A 22,133-nucleotide genomic window follows, 5' to 3' on the forward strand; every position below is an offset into this window, starting at 1 on the left:
ATATATATATATATATATATATATATATATATATATATATATATATATATATATATCGACGCTTGAAAGGTAAAACAGCTAATACGCCAATTGTGAATTTTACAGGAGAACCGTTTAAAGTTTGAAATTTTGAAAAAAAAATCATAATTTTTGTTGTAAGCATACTATCTTGACCAATCTTAGGAAAATAAATGTTATATAGTAGAATCTTTTTATGCTATAAATTTCTAAGAGAAATACTATCTAGTTTTAAAATTAATGGCGCATTATACAAAGTGATTCTTGAATGCAAACAGGAGAAATGTATTATAAACATAATGCATTATATAACCAGGTAACTGAAAACGGCTAATTTACCAAATATGAGTAACTTTGTGAGAAGGTGAAATGTTTTATAATGTATTTATGTTATGAGATGCATGCTATTAGAAGTGACTTTTGTGAAAATTACAAGAATATAAGTCATTCTCGGTTTAAATTCTAATATTATTGTATTATATTTATTGCATCATTATTAGATATTCTAGACATTTTACATCAAAAGACGAAAAGAAATAGTTCAAGTTAATGGAAAATACTTTATTACTACGAAAAAAAAAACAAGTGAGGTTTTTTGACAAAAACAATAAAAAACACATCAGCAATATTAAAGTTAAAGTCCATCTTCTTCGTCAGTTTCTGGAAGGACATCATTTACACTATTACCTCTAGGTAGATTTAAATATTCATTATGATATTGCAAGGGTATTACATTCGAGTGGCACAATTTGTTCAGATCGTTATATTTTTGTTTGGAAATTGACAAAGATGTTGGATATAAGTTGCAATTTGGTGGATTTTTTACTTTACCGATGATTTGTATGATCTCCTCTTGAGCATCTGAAGCCATTGAAAACTTTGCATACATCTTAGTTGGTTCAGACTTCTTGAATGTGGCGACTCTTATTTTACTTATTTTTCCTGCAAGATTTCCTTTAAAATATTTGTCTGATATGTCATCCCATGAAATGAAATCTTTATGAGACATGGGGTGAACTGCATAAGGTTCAGGAATGTTACGAGCTAATTCAAAAACAGTTGGCCATTGTGAAGGTGCCCAAATAATATGCTTAGCTATGCTTTTTTCTATGACAGAATGCATGCTGTCAACTGGCATGTAGGGGTGACCTGGCAGAAGATAATTAATCTGGATCACATTTATATTTTTGCAGGACATCAAGTTGTAGTGGAGAGAGGCCAAAACAGTACGGTTCTTATTTTGACCTGGGCATGAGTCACAATAAAGCAGTAGTTTCGTGATTTTCCCACGGTCATCAATTTTTTTCATGAACGATACCAGACATGTGGCTATTTCGTTAGCTCCTCTCTTTCCTTGGCTTTCATTCCAATAATAGCAGTGGCCTTTCCTTGTTGTACTTTCATAGAAAGTAAAGTTATACAATGCCAATTTTCTGGAGTAATAAAGTAGCATACTTTCCCCGTACGGTGTATTTAAAACTTTCTGTAAGTCGAAGGAGACACACAGGATACTTCTATTTTTCTCATGAATTTTTTGGTGATATTCAAATCTCTTCTTACTTTCAACTTTTTCTTTATCATGTTCTTGCTTTTCTACTTCAGTTTCCGGTCTAGGGTTGTTTTCGAAACCAACACACTTGACACATTTGTCTTTCTTGGGAATATGAATTCCGATATTGAATTCGTTCGTAAATATTTTTCTAAATAACCTTTCTGACACAACATCGATACCTGTTTCTATTTCTCTTTTCTTATATAGATTATAAAGATTTGTAATATTCTTAAACTCATTCGGCAAATAAAGTTTGGTGGAGTCTTTTCTTGCATAGTGTGACGGCACTGCTGGCAAACTTGTAATGAAGTTTCTTACAGAGTTCAACACTTCTTCTTTTGTTTTATTCGGAGGGATAGTTTTTCCTCGCATGTCCTCTTTTCCCAAACCATAACAAGCATTAGAGAGTGTGTAATATACATATCTTTGTGATACATTCAAAGTAGATAATAAAAACTTCAAACAAACTTGACGTTGTCCTTCACCTTCATTAATAAAATATAGAAATGTATTAGACTTTCTGCTTTCATGTTTTACTCTCTTTCTCTTAACAGATTCTTTCTTTGACATCGAAACAAGCCAATCGCGACGTCTTTGTGGAGATAGTGACCAAAAGTAATTAAATATATTCAATCTTCTTTCCTCAGATATATCGTTACAGCGATTAGTGCATTTCTTTGGTTGACATGGATTTGGTCCTATTTCTTTTGCTGGAACTTCTATGCCATTTTTCTTCTTATATTGTTTGCCACTTCGATATAATTGTTGCCTTTCGCTCGCTTTATTAGGCCGATTTTTCTTATATGCTGATTCTCCCACTGTTCCATTTTCAGCAGCAACCGCTTTTGTTTTCTTCTCTTTCCTTTTCAATCTCTTTTTGGCTGCTGTTTCCTCTGTACTATCTTCTTCCTCAGACGAACCTTCCCAAGAACTTGAATCGCAGTCGTACTCTAAAATTCTTTCTTCTTCATCTAAGAAGTCTGTATAGGCCGATTGCAAAACACTTTTACGGCTACGAAAGTTAGCTACCTTGCTAGGTCCAGATGTGGTATCATCAGCTGAAACGTCTCCGGCAATACCACTATACAAGTCTATACCCACGGTTTCTTCAAGAACTGGTGAATTTTGAACATCTTGTACCAATCTTTGATTTGTATTGAAGTAATTTTGCTGGTAAACTGGGGTGTCAATATCCAAACATTGATTATTATTGGAGTGGATCTGCATTTCTTGGGAAACTATTGGTAAACATTCATCAGTCAATAGTGAATTTTCAGGAAAAACTTCAGACACAATAGCAGGAGCAACTACTGCAGATGCATTGTTTTGAATTGGTTGTAAATCTGTATAAATTGGCGACGCCTGATAAATAAGTTCAGAGGAACAATCAGGTACAGGTTGGCTTTGTTCTAAATAATCCATAGAAGTGCGGCTGCAAGTATTTAAATTATGTTGTTCAATCACATTGAAAGAACCAGCAGCGTGATATAAACCCGTGACCTTCTGGATTACCTTTGTGGATGAAGAACAGCTTGTTTGAAGATCTATAATGTTCTTTCTGTTTTGAACTATTTTCATAATACTACATAATAATAATACATGCTTTGAAAGTAAAAACAACCTTCTTTAAGTTATTATATTTTTTCAAAATGACACTTATAATATTTCTAAAATAAATGTTCGATACTAAATTTGAATACTATCTGTTAATGAATATTACTGTTTTTTTATTCTTAATATAAATTAGTACTGTCACAAATTTCACTTTTAGTAACAAAAATTCAGAGGATTGGGCCTGAACAGAGTAATGACAAGAAACAAATAAATTATAAAGCATTTTTATATCTTTTATGACACTCTCAAATTTAGCTGCTGTAAATCTTTCAATATTTTAAACTTTAGTATGAGAATACTATGTATAAAAATTAAATGTTTTTATTGCCAAGACTGAAATTCTCTTGAGCACCAAATAAGGAAGAAATGTGTCTAAGAGATTTATAATAAAACATTTCCCATTTGCCGCGGACATTTTGGCTCACATTGTGTACCAAAAAAGAGTTTCTGTAGGTGAAGTATGAATTGAAACAATTGTTATGTACTTATCAGACTTATGTTATTAATATTTTATAAGTGTTTTTTGCAAAATATTAATAAACCATGTCTTTACTTCTGTGTTGAGGTTATGTTTGAAATTTTAAAAATAATAGGTATAATAAGATAAATAATAAAAATCTAACTACAGAATATTTATAATTAAAACGAAACACTTACCTTCATGAACGAAAAAAATGTATTTATTACACCATACATAAACTGTCAGAGAAAAACTAGTTGTTTACAAGCCGAATAATGCAAGACTGGCCAAAAGTATCCGTTAGAACGTTAACATTGCATATTTTGTATCATGAAAACAAAGTGTAAATTGTTTAAAATGCTTTTTATCTTTGGAAGGACCGTCTTCGAAGTAGATAATGTAGCACGTGTGATATTATTTTAAACAGATAAAATGTATAATACGCCATCTGTACCCGTAACTGCCGTAAACAAAATTGTTTTAAGCACCACTATGCAATATATATTCTGCCATATGAAATGACTAACACGGCTTTAAGGCTCTAATACATGAAAGTAAAATTGACTTATTTGCTAGAAGTAAACTTGTTAGGTGTGTTATACGACAGATAACATATTTTTGGACTAAAATTTGGAGCATAAGACATAGTTTCTTTCAAAACCATCCTAAAAATAAAATGTTTAATACGCCAAAAAAGTAGTTCAAACAGCCTAAATTCCCTTTGTACATACATAGAAAAATTCACTGAATCTTATGGTGTATAAAGTCTATTTTGCAAAAAGTGGCGTATTATACATTTTACCTTTCAAGCGTCGATATATATATATATATATATATATATATATATATATATATATATATATATATATATATATATATATATATATATATATATATATAGTTGTAACCATTGAACGACCCATAAGCAAAAAATATCTTTAAGCGATACTTAAGTACGGCTTCAGATGTATTTATGTAGCTGGACAGGTTGAAGTTGAATGTAGTGGTTAGATGTAGTTGAATTTAAATACTTTTATGTTTGTATCTTTTGATGGCCATTGGGCTCGAAATATGAGCTGCAGTTAATATTTCATTGTCGACAATGTTCTGGTGACCATGAATTCGTCACCCAAAAAGATGGACAAAAAGTAGGCCAAAAAAACTAGAAATAGTAACAATGTCTTAGCAATTTTATAGACTTTAAAATATTTCCTTGCCATTAAAAATAATTACAATATTAAATAACAAATAGCAAATTGGCAAGGATAAAATATATATAATTATTATTACACGAATTATTTAAATTTTAATAATAATTCATATTGGACGAATTACAAGCTTAAAATACATGCGGTTAAAATAACATGTGCGGAGGAGGTTATGTATAATTTGTATAAAAAGAAGTCATTTTTGAAATCATATTGTTTAAATATTAAATGTAACTTACCCTAAGAAAAATACTTAATATTTAAATGAATTTTGAATCTGGAACTTTTTATAGATGAACAATATTCCCTTTCCGTTGAATTATCCCCACTTCAGCATTAAAGTGTGACTGCCAGAAGTCGAGAGTTGTTAACTGACAAATAACGTTTGACTGACAAATAACGTGTTGCCATCTTCTGATCTCTAGTATCCCTAAGTTGGTCTAAACTCCATCTAACCACTTAATTCACGGTCGACCTTTGCTTCTTCTTCCTATAGGTGTTCCTGTCGTTAACTTTTTAGCAATTATGTTGTCAGGAATTCGTGTATTGATTGGAACGTGTATCTTTAGCAGGCTGTATAAAGCATTCAGGAGTTTCAGATGGTGTGACTGTGTCGGAGAAAGCTCTTTTGGTCTGTATTTGTAGCGTTGATTCTACGCTATTTTGTGAAATAAAGAATGATTCATTAGTTTCTGGTCCTTTTTTTATTAGCGTTTATACCTTTATTTGTTGGTGGCTTATCGGTTTCCGGCCGACGGTGTCTAGGTTTATTTACATTTAAAACTTTTTTTGTTTTGGTTAGATTGGGTGTCTTTTGCGAAATAATTTAGTTTACAATGGATTTGCGCTGAATGTAGTGTTACGTTAGTTGTAATGCCTGTAGTAGTTACTGTGTTATTTAGTACTTAACTGGAGTTATTATTTTTTTTGGGGAACATTTTGAGGCTAAATGGTCAATGTTTTTAAGAATATAACAGCTATGTTGGGTCTAGAGACATGAAAATTCTATAGTTTGTATTGTCATGATAAACTAACAAGAGTTCACGTATAACACGTAGTTTTTGTTGTTCTGTTTCTAAAATATGATGTGGAATTGCTGGGCATACATAGATAAAGTCGATTACTAGGAGTATCTAATATTCTTTCTTGTATTATTTGATTATTAACTTGGATTTTTCCTTAAAACATATTGATAAATTTGTCAACTAATTCTGCTTTAGATGAATAAATAAAAATTCTGTTTTTAGCTATACGTGAGGAGAATATTATATCTTTTGAAGATATAGCTGATCCTAATGATACAAGCTTATACTTTCAATTTTACCTTTTCTAATCAACTGAATACAATAGCTTGTTTTCTGTATGGAAAATTAAGAGTACTGGTAACTGACGAGTACGTTTTTTAAGGTATTGGTGGTGAAATATAGCGCATAACTTGAGTTAATTTCAAGTAAAGGTTATCCAAATGAATAACTTTGAAGGTAGTCATTAGATCTAATGCAGTCCTGTATCAAGACTATAACAAGGCAATTAAGCGGTGTAAAAAACAAAAAGATAAGAAATTTTTGTTTGTATTTAAACTATTCGATTGTACTTCGTTTGTTGTCAAATAAATATTTTTGTTTATTAGTAATAATTAATATAATATAATCTGGTTTACAGAGTCTATGATGTAACCCTATTCAGAACGTTCATCAACATACTTTTGTTGTTTTTTAACTTAATTAATAAACTTACCTTAAGAGTCGGTATTTTCCTACTATACTGGTTAACTTCCAGGTCAGGACCTGTCGTGCAGAGCCGAGCAGATTTATCTAAGACTTGTACATAGTCGGAAAATTTTTAGAAAATATTTTGATGCTTTTGTACTGTACTGTCCACGTTTCATGAGATAATGGTATATTTGAAATTTTAATCCGCCGCAAGGTACTCTTTTAAAAGAATAGAATAGAATAGATCAGAAATATGCTTTATTGTCACTGAAAATTGTACAATTTTATGAACAAAGTTTACAAAAAGTCAAAAAAATAACAATAACAATTAAAATTTATAAAAATTACATAAATCGTCAATATCACAAAATCAAAGATAATAAAATATACGATGCATTGCAAAATTTGACTAAATTGCAGATTGCATAATAAAATTTTACGGACTAGTTTACGAATAAGTTTAAGTTACTAAATATGATACCCAAATATATATATATATATATATATATATATATATATATAGATATATATAATATATATATATATATATATTATATATTATAAATATATAATATATATAAATACGGGCGAAACGTATTCAATAAAAAGATAAAGTAGCACAACTCTTTTCTTTTTTAATCTCCAAATTGACCGAAAATATCCCTTTCACTTACGAGTGCACATTATATATATATATATATATATATATATATATATATATATATATATATATATATATATATATATATATATATATATATATATATATATATATATATATATATATATATATATATATCTGTACCTTGGTGCTAAAACAACCAATGTCAAAAATTGAGATTTTCGGTTTTTCATCGCAACGGGTGCAATACGGTGTCCTTTATATTGTGCACGAACAACCAATGTCTCAACTAGAGCCATTTCAGAGGTAGAGCATAACTGATAGACCAATGTCATTAATATCTAGAAATATTTTTAATGCTATAATATCCAACGTATACTTTGGTTATTTACTTTTATCGCAATTTAGTGCAAGAACAACCAATGTCAAGCCAGAGTGTACATTGGTTTCTTTAGTTTCGATTTAGATCGGTTTATCTTTGTGCAATAACAACCAATGTCGACTTTGGTTGTCAGATTGACAAAACTGTTTGTCAGCTGACATTGGATATTCCATTCGTGATGAAACATTCATATTGTTTGTTATTCAATTCAGTTTGTTGTTTTTAATTTTTATAGAAAAACGAAACTTGTTTTAAATACTTTTTTAAAGTTTATCTTTTACCTTATTGCGATTTATTTTAAATTTGTTTGCTAAGCAGGTAATTTGTGTTTTATTTTGTGTAAACATGAAACGTGGAAAACAACTTGTACTTTTGTGTGCAAATACAAAGAATGGTGAGTAGAAATGGTTATCTTCCTACTTATTTTTCAATTATACTCAGTTGGCTTGCTGTTTTCATTAAACATTATGTTTTACTATTATTTACTTTTTAGTATCATGGTTAACAATTTTTTAAGTGTAAGGTAGGCTCAACGTTTTATTATAAATATTACTTTTGCAGATCAGAAAAGCTCAAATTCAACTGGATACTTGGGACAGCAATTGTTTGCTGAGTTTTAACCAGTAACGGATAATGCATTGCTGTGAAGAGAAAACAACTCTGACCCTATGCAAATTAATTCTGACCCCCTTCATGAGAAAGACTTGGATTCCTTAAACAAAAAAGGTTTTTTCTGTACCAAAATAGTATTGGGCTTATTATCTGATAAATTCGGTAGATAAAATTATTGAGCATATGCTCAGTTGAACAGGCCTGTCACAACTTTTCATGTTTGCAGGAGAATTCATTAACTGCGATGAAATGATGGAGGAACCAAAAGTTTTTACTGAGTTACAACCAGTTACCGATGTTGTGCCGCTGAATATAGACTATAAAAACCCTACACCTGGCCCCTCAAATTATTTGCGCCAGCTTCATAATTAGGTCTCTGATCCATCAGACAAAAATGGTTTGTACTGCATTGTTTCATTTGTAGAAAGCTATTCAAATTTGTGCAGTTAACTCATTTATGTTTAAACTATTTTTTACATTTATCAGACGGGAGCTCTGATGAGTACATCCTCGAAGGCAAGTCCGATTCTGACTCTTCCCAATCTGAGGATCACGCTTCTCCAAGTTTGCCTAGAGAAGCAGTTGAATTTGCAAAACGACCAGAACAAAACCTGACATCAAGAAAAAGGAAGAATAATGCAAAAGATTGGAAAAGAAATGTGAGAAAAGTTGCAAAGGCTAGAGGCAAAGAATACGTTACAACATCAGGTTAAACGATAAAAGCAAAGTCTCTAAAACCACCATGCAATTGCAGAAAAAAATGTAAAGAGCTGATTACTGAAGAAAGTACAAACCGTATTTTTAAGGAATTTTATCAACTACCAGTAGATGCCCAGAACCAGTTTCTGAGTTCCAGTGTTACAGAACACAAAAAACAAACAGAACGATTGCGTTCGCACGGAGAAAGTAGCAGAAGAAAATGTTCTATAAAGTATGTCTTATTTCTTTCGCCAACTGCAGGAGTTGAGGTATGTCAGACGATGTTCTTGAATACTCTTGATATAAGTCTAATGAAAATTAGAATGATAGTTGTAAAAAAAAGAGAAGCAGGAACTTATATGTGCCCCCCTGATAAGAGAGGAAGACATGGAAAGCAGCCCAAAATATGCAACTTAGAGAAAGAGAGAGTTATGGCTCATATATCAATGTTCCCAGCAGTGGAAAGCCACTATTCACGAGAGAGAACCAGTAAAAAGTATCTTTCGAGTGACCTTTCCATTTTAAAAATGTTTAGGCTGTTCCGCGACTACTGCATTGAGCAAGGAGTTATCTCAACAATAAAAAAGTCGGCCTATCGAAAAATTTTTGTTGAAAATTTTAATTTATCATTTAAACGCCCTTATAACGACACTCGCGAAAAGTGCGATAAATTTAAATTGCAGCTGCAATAGCCTAATCCTAATATGGAAATTACCGAGCAACGTGAGACACACCTTACCCTTGCCGAAACATCTTATCTAGAGAAAAAAAAAGATAAGGAAATGTCCCTACATGACGAGAAAGTGGCTTTTGCCAGTTTTGACTTAGAAAAGTGTCTACTCACTCCCTTTCTAAATAACTGTATCTTTTTATAAACGATCCTTATGGACAACCTTACACTTTACACCGTATCAAATAAAAAAGCTACACCAATTTGTTACATGTGGAATGAATCCGTTGCGGAGCGTGGTGGCCAGGAAATAGCCTCCTGTCTTTGAGCCTACCTACAGAGCCTCCCAACTTGCACTAAAGTGGTAAACTTTTTCAGCGACACCTGCCCAGGACAAAATAGGAATATTTTATGTTGCGGTAATGTTCAGTTTTTTTATGATGAGATTGGCACAAAATAAAGATAATGATTTTACACACAATCTTATGACAATAAACCAAAAATTTTTAGAACCTGGGCATTCCCACATGGAAGCCGACACCATCCATGCTCTAATTGAGAGAGGGAAAATGAAGACAAACATGAAAATTAAAGTGCCTCACGATTGGGCAAATTTTATCAGATCTGTGGGCAAACAGATAAATGTCGTGGAAATGACCATGAATGACTTTCTGGATTTCAAGAAGCTGTTAAAAACCACTTTTATCCACAAAAAAGAAAATATACAAAACGAAAAAGTCCCATGGTTTAAATTAAAGTGGCTCCAATTCAATAAAGGCGAACCAGGGGTGATAAAATACAAATTAAGTTTCGACGAAAAGGAGGAATTTAAAATTTTTGACATCAACAGAAGAATACAGAGGTCGTCCTCTAATAATAGGAATTTGCTGCCCAGGTACGCAGAGCAGCGACCGCTGGATAAATAAAAATTGATGACATATGCAGTTTGTTAAAATACATCAAGCCAGTCATCTTTTTTTTCAATCTCTGAAAACTGCTGGTGATAGGGAAAATGGAGAATCAGAAGATGATTTTGCTTAAGTTGATAATATGTATGTACCTAGTGTAAATTATAATATGTTACGTTGATTTCAATAATAAGTAATGTTTCAGTTATATATCTTCTATACCTAATATTATAGAACAGAGAAAACAATGTTTTTTTAATTTTTAATAAAAAAATTGTTATTCTATAAATTTCTAATAATTGATTGTTTATATTTCATTACTGAGTCCAATACACTGCGGATTTTGAAGAAAAAACACATTGACATTAACAACCAATGTAATCGGTTAAGGGGTTATTACTTATTTCATGTAGTAAATATTTCTATGCAATAACAACCAATGTCAATATTTTTTAACTAACCAAATAAAATAAATTAGGGTAAGACCCAGAAAAACAATCAGGTATGAATCACCTTAAAGTTGCCTAAATCACATAGAGCCAAGTATAACTGAAGCGAAGTAAAAAAATATGAAAGTTTTAGACAAATCTTTAAACCTGAATTACTCAACACAAGAAATTTTGACATTGGTTGTTTTAGCACTAAGGTACAGATATATATATATATATATATATATATATATATATATATATATATATATACATATATAATTTCCGGAACTTAAGAAAAAGAAGTTGTAGGTTTAAGTTGCAAAGGGAGATGGTTGTATAATTTTTTTGCCGAATATAATATAGGTTTCTTTACTAACTCAGTGGACGGGATCGGTAAATACATATCAAAGCTTAAATTTCTGGTGAAGTAGTTATGATTCAGTCTTGCTGGAAAAACATGTAGGTGTTTACGAATTAAGCAAACAGCTTCTAGAATATATAAAGAGAGAGTTAAATTCAAATAAAAGTTATTTCAAAATAACATCAGATGTACTAGAACCCCAAAAAGGGAGGCCATATCGAAGATGAGACTCGAACAAAGAAAAATTTTTATTTTGGAAGATGCTAAATTGATTTCTTTCAAAACAAATCATATTGCTTAGCAGGCTGAGGCTAGTTTGGCTGTTATTAAGAAGCAAGCGTTGAAGAGCTACTTTATAGGATAATGCTACTGTCTTATCCACGTTAAAAGAGAGTAAATTAGAGTCGCCAGGTTTTCAAAAGAAAAAAATTTCAATCGATTTTTAAGTAAGTGATTACATTTTTTAAGATAAAAAAAGTAGAGGGTCTAGTACTGAACATTGTGGTACTCCACATGCAATGCTTTTGTGACTAAAGTCAGTATTATTTGCTCTAACTAGTTTTTGCCTATTCCTCAAGTAAGATTGAAACCAATTTAAAGAAATACCTTGAATTCCGTAGAAATTTCGTTTTTTTTTATCAAAATGTCGTGATTTACACAATCAAAAGCTTTGGCATAGTAACAAATAACAGTGGCGGTATAAATATTATTGTTTAGTGCTTGATAGACCTCATGTAATACAAAGGACATTTAGCATTAATAAGTTTGTGAACGCCACCTATGTGACCTGCCATTGCAGCATACTTGTCGTGTCTAGCGTGACCAGTCGAAAGTGGCTAATATACAACACTATCGTCGAACAAGTGACGTCCTTTCGATACCTTGTTTCACTATTAAACAGCAGGCGAGATTCGACGAAAAAAATTTTGTCAAGAATTGAACACGCCAGGCAGGCGATTATTGACAGAAAGAACTTTTTGTTAGACGTGACCTAGATTAAATCTAATAATCTTAAACTTAGAATTCATATGCTACGTTGCTTTGTGTTTTCAATCTTCCTCTACGACTGTGAGAGCTAGACCATCAATCCTGCGTAAGAGCAACACATCGACGCTTTCGAAATGTAGGAAAATACTCTGCATGTCATGGACGAAAAGTCGAAGAACAACGAGCTGATGCAAACTATTAAACAGCGTAAGTATCGGACTTCTAATGCCAGTGGATAGATGTAAAATACTTTGTTTAATCATGGAAGGCAAAATTCAAAGCAAGAGGTCAATAGGAAGAAGACAGAAACCTCAAGTATCTACGCCGATGGCCTGGAAAAACATCATTCGAAATCTCTAGAGCCGCTATTTCACGTTTAACTATTGTCAATTGGATATTGGATATAAAGTATCTAATATTCTTATTACAAAGTAGTGGTGAAATGGATGAAGTTGCATGCAGTAGAATTAGTATGCAAAAAACTTGTGGTGTGTTAAGTTTTAGGAATATTTCAATAAACCTGAAGCTAAAATTCTATAAAGTTCTCACAAAACTAGCTATGATATACTAAACTGAATTTTGTGGAGTTAAAAAGAAAGAGGAAGAAAGAATGCATGTAGCGCAAATAAAAACGCTTAGAGGGATGGGTGGAGTGGCAAAAAAAATAAATTTAGGAAGAAGTATATATTAGGAAAAGTCTAGGGGTGATATCAACTAAAGCCATAATGACTAAGCAGAGATTAAGATAGTTCGAGCATGTTTTAGGTCGAGTGGTTAATTAGTCAAAACGAAGAGGGGCTGATTTGCAAGTTGTTTGGAAGAGTAAGAGAGGAAGACAAAAGAAGACCTGGGTAGACCCTTGGCCAAGACATGTAGGTAAAGGAGATTGATATTATTAAAAACTAAGACAGAAATTTTGGAGAAATGTAATAATAATGTAATGCGGACCCCGCATATATATAAAGAATAAAAAAATGAATAATAGATGATAATATGAAAAAAATTAAAATAAAGATAATTTGCTTTTATCTTTGTTATTGATAATCTACAAAAGCCCTTTGTTGACCTTTTCAGTATTCAAAAGATTCTATTGTTTAGTACCACGGTATAACTTTTTTGCTTTTTATCCCCCGCTTTTTGTATTTCAACTTTATCTTTAACTTTTATATACACGTTATTAAATTGTGAATGATTCATTATTTCGCGGTGTTTCCATAATTTCTTTGTTAGAAATGTGGCTAAAAAAATGACGTATAATAAAATTGATCCCATAATAATCGTGAATATATTGGAATTTCCATAAAATTAGCAGCAATTAAAGATCATGACATATTTTGTGTTTAAAACTTTACACTCTCACCGCTATTGTACATTTTTGCACCCTACGCTTCTGCACTTTTAGACCCTTTTGAGTCAAACCTTGTAGCCCAAGTCGTGTTTACTCTGACCCATCCCACGTTATTATTGGTTTTATCTCTATCTCTTTAGTCTTGACCCCCAGGGGAAGCACAGTGGTCGTCCTGATGTCGTGTATGGTTTGTCTCCAAAAGTTTCTGTCTGTGGTCATTTATTTTAATTCATTCATTGGTCCTTTGCATACTCGTATTGCTGTAATTTGGTCAATTTATCGTGTTTAAGATCTTTTTTTCCTACCTTTCCTTGCATATTAAGTCGTTCCATGTTTTCTGTGTCTCATCTCATAGCATGCAAAAAAGTGCTTTAATTCATGGAGATGGATTTTGCTGGATGGTAAACTGATCTTTAGTTCTCTTAAAATTGAATTAACATACTATCAATTATAAGACTGACACTAACCACTTGAAGAAATACTACTGCAACATTCTAGGTGACATATATGACATGATACATCCTAACCATTAAAAAACAAACACTTAATGTTTTAGTTACTCTAATTATAATTTTATTTCATTTCTGAATATCAGTCTTACAATAACTAACTACGTACCAACAAAGTTACATTTTATAGATCAATTTAACATGCTCCTGATCCTTTTCTATTTCTCTAATAGTAAGTGCATCTTTCCACAACGATCTTTTTTAATCAACGATCAGATTAAATGTTTATATACAGATTATGTCAAAGTACTATTAATTATTATTTAAATGGCAATAAGCCAAAATTAATGGTTAAATTATGTTTATTGACATTTCAATTTCCACTTCGGAAATCGTTCTCAAAATACAAACATTAGTTTGTATATTGTTTATTAATGTTTGTATTTTGAGAACGATTTTCGAAGTGGAAATTGAAACGTCAATAAACGTACTTTAACCTTGAATTGTGGCTAATTTCTATTTAAATAATAATTACTTTAACATGCCACAATAAAATAGCTTTAGAAAAATACAAAGTATGGTTATTTCGTTTTAAATGATTTTACAACTATTTTAGTATTTACCTATTATTTTAGTGGGTGAAGAGTGCTTCACAGAAGGAGGGTCGGCTGGAGTCTGTAAATATCTCACGCAATGCCAAACTGCCAAAGATAACATTAAGAAGGGCATATATCCAACGGATATTTGCGGATATGACGATACACAGGTTATAGTTTGTTGTGTACCACAAAGACAAGCAACGCCTACCCCTAGAAGGCCAATTATAACCCAACCCACTACGCAAAAAGTTACAAGTAGGACACCAAACCGAGTTGGTAATCAGCCAGGAGACAAAGCCAATGAGAGTAAGTTTAAATTATATCAATTTTTGCATGTAAGAAGATGTTCCATATTTTGTGTTTCTTCACAGTCACAGTTCTCATCATATTAGTCTATATTCACCCATTTTGCCATTTGTGCATATTCTTATCCTATTCATGGTTTTATTTTATTCTAATTTTTAAAATCTAGAGATTGGCCGGTCCATTGAACCTGAGGAAGAAAAAAATATTTAGGATTGTTTATCCTGCACGTGTCTAAGAAAGTTTTTCCTGAATTTTAGTCGCTTTTGTAGTATTCGAACGCTATAGAGGATACGCCGCTTGTTTGCGATTTGTTAAATTTTCACTGCTCTTCTACGTTTACGCGTGTTAAGAAATCTGCAAATCCTACTGCTTTATATAGGATTTGAGAGGGGCCTTGAAATTATGCAGTCCTTAACTTTTTTGCATGTCTTATTTAGTGAAGTATCCACTTGTTAATTGTTAAATATTGCAGTACACTTCTATCTCTTTTAGAATCTAATTTCGAAAACTGTTTCTGAAATATTTGTACGTTGCAAGCATTTAGAAATTAATTATAGTATTGTTTTTATTTTCTAGTGTGTAAAGCGTATTCCCAATACGCGTATGAAAAGATTGAGAGTCCTACATTGTCAATTCTCACAAGCTTCTCAACTATTTTGGAATGTCCAATTTCTACGCAACCCCTGATTGTAGGTGGAACTAAAGCAGGACGAAAAGAATTCCCACATATGGTAATTATTTTGAGCACTTTATTTTTTCCCGTATTCGGCCAAGGTGGGTCCAAGTACCCAAGAATTCAATTAGTTCATCTGAAAATAAAAAATATATTTTAATTTTTTTTACTAACAAATTTCTCTAAAATAATATTTGCTTTTAATGTCGTATATGTGTAATATGTCTAGTAAATTAGAAGTAAAATGAAACTGGTAAAATAACCTTTTTGTGTCTTCAATATGGACGCTATAGCAACATTTGAAAATAAATCACCAAAGTAGAAATGCGAATATTTCTGATGAAAAAAACAGCAAAGATTTGATTTCACGTACAAAGCGTCTATGTATCTGTTGATACGTATTTCGACTTAATAAGTCTCATCAAAACAGTTATTCATAGGCGTTTTCAACGTGAAAAATGAATCTTTTTTCTCTTTTAAGAAGCAACAATAAAGTGGCTTCGTTATGGACGCAATAGCGACATCTGATAGAAAAATCGGTAAGATAGTTTCGAAACAAATTCAGATTTATGCTTTAATCTGAACCTTCTAAAAATGCAAGTTATAACAGACGTTGATAAAGATGTTAATGGAGACATGGGGAATCTAAAATTTGCATTCCACGACATGTCTATCAACTAAGCAGAAATCCTTAACGAATTTGTTTCTTGTACGCATACAGAGTAGATCTGCATTTTTAGAAGGTTCAGATTAAAGAAGAAATCTGAATTTGTTTCGAAACTATCTTACCGATTTTTCTATCAGATGTCGCTATTGCGTCCATAACGAAGCCATTTTATTGTTGCTTCTTAAAAGACAGAAAAGATTCATTTTTTACGTTGAGAACGCCTATGAATAACTGTTCTGATGAGACTTATTAAGTCGAAATACGTATCAACAGATACATAGACGTTTTGTGCGTGAAATCAACTCTTTGCTGTCTTTTTCATTTTATTCGGATCTACTCTGTATGAGTACAAGAAACAAATTCGTTAAGGATTTCTGCTTAGTTGATAGACATGTCGTGGAATGCAAATTTTAGATTCCCCATGTCTCTATTAACATCTTTATCGACGTCTGTTATACCTTGCATTTTTAGAAGGTTCAGATTAAAGCAGAAATCTGAATTTGTTTCGAAACTATCTTACCGATTTTGCGAATATTTCTATTGACGAAACCAAAATTCAGATTGTTGCTTTAATATGTGCCTTCTTTTAATTTCAATGCAAAAGAGACTATGATAAAGGTGTAAAAGAGGTATGAGGAATCTAAAAGTTACATTCCACAACATATCTCCTCATTTAAGTAAAAATCCTTGGCGAATTGGTTTCTTGTTCTCATAAAGAGTAAAGCGAAATAAAAGAAAAGGCAGCTAAGATTTGATTTCACGTATAGTGAGACAATATGTGATTTGTTATATTTGATATAAAGTATGTTATAGTGAAAATCACATTTAGTGATTTTTTATAGTGCCTCTGAATATTCGCTTGTGCGTATTTCATCCTACCAGGATTCAACAGAGCGACTGGGGCAGAAGCTCTAAAAGTAAAATCAAATCTTAACAATAAAGTGGCTTTATATAAATAAAATGGCTTTAATATGGACGCTATAGCGACATCTGAGAGATAGCTCTATACGTGAAATCAAATAATAACTGTCTTTTTTCATTTTTGTTTACTCTTTATGAGTACATACAAGAAACCAATAATTCGCCAATGATTTTTGCTTAGATGAGGAGATATGTTGTGGAATGCAACTTTTAGATTTCCCATACCTCTCTTAAAACTTTATCATCGTCTGTTTTACCTTGCAATCTATTAACGGCACAGATTAAAGCAAACATCTGAATGTTGGTTTCGTCAATAGAAATCTTCGCATTTCTACTTTGGTGATCTATTAAATATTATTAAATTAATTGAGTCCAGTGTCGTACTCGTAATTTAATTTTCTTAACCTAACTAAAAAAGGTGGAAAGTATCTGTTTACAGCAGATACTTTCTGCTGTAACTACTAATACTAATATCACAACTAGGGAGCTGTTAGTATGAACAGTAAGATACCTAACAGGTGAACAAATGAGAAAACCAAAAATAAAAAAAATATTTTTAAGATAATTATCAGATATCTGACCCAATTAATAAAGAAATAATTTGACAAACAGAAGTAATGATAGCAAACGTTACATATTTCAGCGGCAGACGAAAAAATTACTTGATTCAAAATGTAGATATGCTTATATTAGCGAAAAAGTTCCTTGTTTAAATTAATAGTTTTGGAGAATTGCCGTTCAACAACAGTTGAATTTAGACTAAGGTGGTTGGAGAATAGCGGTAATTTTTACGGACAATAAACGGCATCTTTGAAGGGATTATTATTTAGATTATTTTAAATAAAAGTTGCAAGGTTCATTCTTACAATAAAAAATTATTGTAAGAATGAACGGCAGAAAAATATTCGAATATAGGGGATGAACATGGAAGATTTTTAGCACGTTAAACAAGATTAACAGATATAGAAGACAAACTAAAAACGCGAGAAATCAAAATTATGTTAAGGAACTATTTGAAAATCTTGCATAAGAAAACCTTAAACACACAGACAGGAATGAAGGTCCAAAACTTGCAAAGAAACAAATTTTCCTATCCAGGTTTACAAAAAAGTAGATTAATGTCTTGGTAGATTTGTTTGACACCGTTTAAAGATCAGAAATAATATTACCAGAATCTGAGATCAACGTTTATATTGCTAGCAAAGAAAATAAATTATATACTCAGCGCATATTACTGCACCATATACCTGATGGAGTATATACTGAAAGCATTCTCAAATTGATACATGGACATAGAACATTTAGAAAGTTGGAACAAATATCAGCGAAATCTACCGTTTGATGATTTATTCGTTGCTGTTGTGACAGCTGTAATTGCCCTCTATCTATCTATGTGATCATGATATACAACAAGATAGGTACGTATGTTTTACGTATATAGGTACGTAACATTATTTTAAATTTCTACTATAGTCTAAAGACGGTAGTACAGATATAAGCAAAGACATCTGAAGATATATAAATTAAGTAAGAAGTCCATCACTCTTGAGTGTTTCGTAAATTTTTTAAAAACCTCTTTTCAGACAGAAGATATTATGAATAAAGCATTGGATTAACAGAAATATAATAGAAAAAATTTCCAGAAGCGCATTTAACAATCTTCGGTATGCATACGATATAGTGCTGATAGTTGTTGGAATACTTCAAGATCACCGGGTGCTTATTAATTCAGTTGAGAAAGTTAGTGATAAGTATAGACTATCACTAAACACAAACAAAACCAAATTTGTGCTTGTAACAAAATATGGAATACCATTGATTAAAAATCCTTTTTAATGATAACTTGTTTATTAAAAACTGGTAACTTCTTTTTAAATAAACATCTTGAAAAAAGCAACTGAAAAAGCCCTGATAAAATTTATAAAAAAAAAGCAGGTATTTTGTAGTCGGGATCTCAGCATTATAAGTGAAAATACGGTTTTAGAGGTGATGTTCTATCGGTGCTGTACTATGGCAAAGAATCATGAGCACTATAAAATAAAGGTGTAATGAAAATAAAAACTTTTGATCTCAGGGTGTATCGCCTTATATTAAGACTTTAATGGTTGCAAAGAGCTACTAATGCCACCAAGGATCACAAACACCGAGGTGTCAAGATAAATAAAAAAGAGAAGAAAGTTATACTAACTATTAAAAAAAGTGGTACAATAGGCGATACCTACTGCAGAACAGCGCAAAGCTTCATAGTATCTTTCTGTATTTTTAAATTTTAAAAAAATTATGAAACATTGCAAAGATCAAAATAACAAATTCTGGTCAGTTTTAACATTTTTGTATACCCAACTGCCACTCCCTCGTTAGGTACACAAATGGACTCTTGTGACTGTATAAATATGAAAATTTTTAAAACATTTTATATGAAAATTGTATTTATATGAAATTATATTTATACGACTATTATAGTAAATTAAATTATTATAAAAACTAAATAAGATGTTTAAAAATACCAAGTTATATTAAAAAAAGTGGAACCTAGGCGGTGCTGTAGACTAGCGCGGAGCTTAATGCTAGGTTTTCTGTACTTTTAACATTTAAATAATATATTTAAAACTAAATAAAGTAATTTTATTATTTATAAGTTCAATAAATGATTTTAGCTCCTAACGCCACCTGTTAACGTATTAACAAAGTATAGAAACATACGTTGTTTACTTCTGAAAAACCCGTCTTTAGACCAAATACTAATAATAAAATATAAATAAATATCATTTGATGGTAAATGTAATTATTATAATAGACTAAAATATGTTTAAAAATAATAACTGTATTTATAAGAAAATATTTTAAAATGAGAATTATTATAAAAATTTAAACAGATGATTCAATGTTGTTTAAATTTTGACAATTACTCCAGTCGTTAGAGATGAAAATGCTACTCAACCTCTAAAAATTATTCGAACAAGCTGAATTTTGTCCAGAATATCAATTTTAGGATCCCAACAAAGATACAAAAAACTTTACTACTTTTACCGCAGGGCTTCCCCCTAAAACCTACTCTTAAAAAATGTTTATTAACACTTTTTGTGTAAAATGAACCGTCCTCTTAGAAACAATGCTTGAATGTCAATGACGTGCGCAAAATCAATGGTCAATAAACAGAAACCGATAAAAATCAAGATGCGTTTTAAAGGCAAAGAGTGCAGCTTTCTTATGCAGTTTTTGTATTTTGCCGTAAATAAACTTAGTTTTTATAAAGGTGTTAAATAAATAAACGTGGCGCAATTTTTGCCATTTTGTATGGCTCACATGAGATTAATACAATCTAGCTCTTTTATTGACTGGCCACTATAAAGTTGTGATTACTAGAACCTAATCTTCAAAACCCATAACATAAAATTATTTTAGTTTTAAGTTTTGGCAACAAATGTGGGACAATTGAAGTATGCTTAAAAAACGTTAGTTATAAAATTTTCCATAACAAATAATCTAAAACGTTTAAAACTTTTTTTTCTATTAAACACTAGTTTTCTTAGGACGAAAGAACCAAACTTCTGCTTTAAAACACCCCTAAAACCATCCTCTTGGAGGCATTTCCGGTGACGTGCGATGGTTTGAAATACAAAGCATTAAATTCTGCGTTTTTTATTTATATTTCAAATGCCTCATCTTTGTTGCTATAACTTAAAATTAAAATTTTATGTCTTATGTTTTAAAGATTAATCTCCAATAATGGAAATTTTACTACGATTGGTCAATGAAAGTGATCAATTTTTTTGATCTCATGAGAATCGTAAGAAATGGCAAAAATCGCTCCACGTTTATTTATTTAACACATTTATTAAAACTGAGTATATTCGCGGCAAAATACAAAAACTGCTTACGAAAGCTGCACATTTTACTTTTAAAACCCATCTTGATTTTTGTCGATAGGACACTTGGATCAATAGATGTCGAATTTTTATCGTCGAGCTGACACAAATTTTATTGAACATTGATTTCCCGCACGTGAGTTACATTTAAAATCGACGGTCGCTTCAAGCGTTGTTTCTGAGGAAACGGTTAATTCTATACAAAAAGTGCTCATAAACGTTTTTATTTAAAACTATCTTTTTTTTTTCATACGACATTTTTTTTCTACGCTAGTTTTGTGACGCTCGCCTTAGCAGTTTACTGTAAAGAAAAAAGTAATACAACGCCAGTATAGAAGCTTTACTTCAAAAAGCAAGCTGCTTCATCTGGGACACTTAATGGAATGAAAGACAGGCAAAAGAAGATGAAAAGGAAGAAGACATTTTTGATAAAAAAACCGGTGCTAATAGTTTAACATCTTTAATAGCCATGCGTTTAGAGCAGCATTTTTGAAAATATGGAAGTGCCCTTGATTATTATTAATCCTTGAACCACCTTGGTAACCATGCCATCGAGTTCTCTGATGCAGAGGGTTGAGTTGTCCTGGAATGACCTTGGATAGCTGAGGAAGTAAAAAAATAATCGTCAATGACCAAAACGTTGTAAAAAGTGTCTGCTTATCGCTTGATCTCTTTTTCTTTTTCGAGGAAGGGTTTGCACCTGTTTGTTTGTCACCTATATGATGTTTAACATTTTTCCCGAAGAAGATATCTAGTGATAAGCGACCACGTCTTACAATCCTCTGGTCACTATCCATCATTTCTTTTATTCTTTCGCTACTTCCTGATCCTTGTCGATTACTTTTTCAAAAAAACTATAATACGTCATCCAGGTGACACAAACAGATGACAATTTTTCTTTGAAAAAGAGAAAGATATATAGAGGTACGCAACCCTTTATTACAACCCTCTGGTTATGGTCGATCAGTTCTTCTGAAAAAAGGAAGAGATCAAGTGATAATTGGGCACTTCTTACAACCCTTTGGTCATTATCGATCACTTTTTTTATTTTTTCAGCAACCCAAT

General features: G+C 31.5%; 1 protein-coding gene across 1 annotated transcript in view; it reads left to right on the forward strand.

Annotated features, from left to right (window-relative positions):
* Positions 1-22,133, forward strand: part of LOC140441458 (trypsin-1-like) — a 55,983-nt gene that overhangs the window by 11,581 nt on the left and 22,269 nt on the right. Inside the window, exons 2-3 of the mRNA XM_072532193.1 lie at positions 14,669-14,938; positions 15,515-15,669. Of these exons, the coding sequence (XP_072388294.1) occupies positions 14,669-14,938; positions 15,515-15,669 (425 nt within the window). The remainder of the gene's footprint in view (positions 1-14,668; positions 14,939-15,514; positions 15,670-22,133) is intronic.

This window comes from Diabrotica undecimpunctata, chromosome 5 (genome assembly GCF_040954645.1).
Source record: "Diabrotica undecimpunctata isolate CICGRU chromosome 5, icDiaUnde3, whole genome shotgun sequence".
Taxonomy (NCBI): Eukaryota; Metazoa; Arthropoda; class Insecta; order Coleoptera; family Chrysomelidae; genus Diabrotica; species Diabrotica undecimpunctata.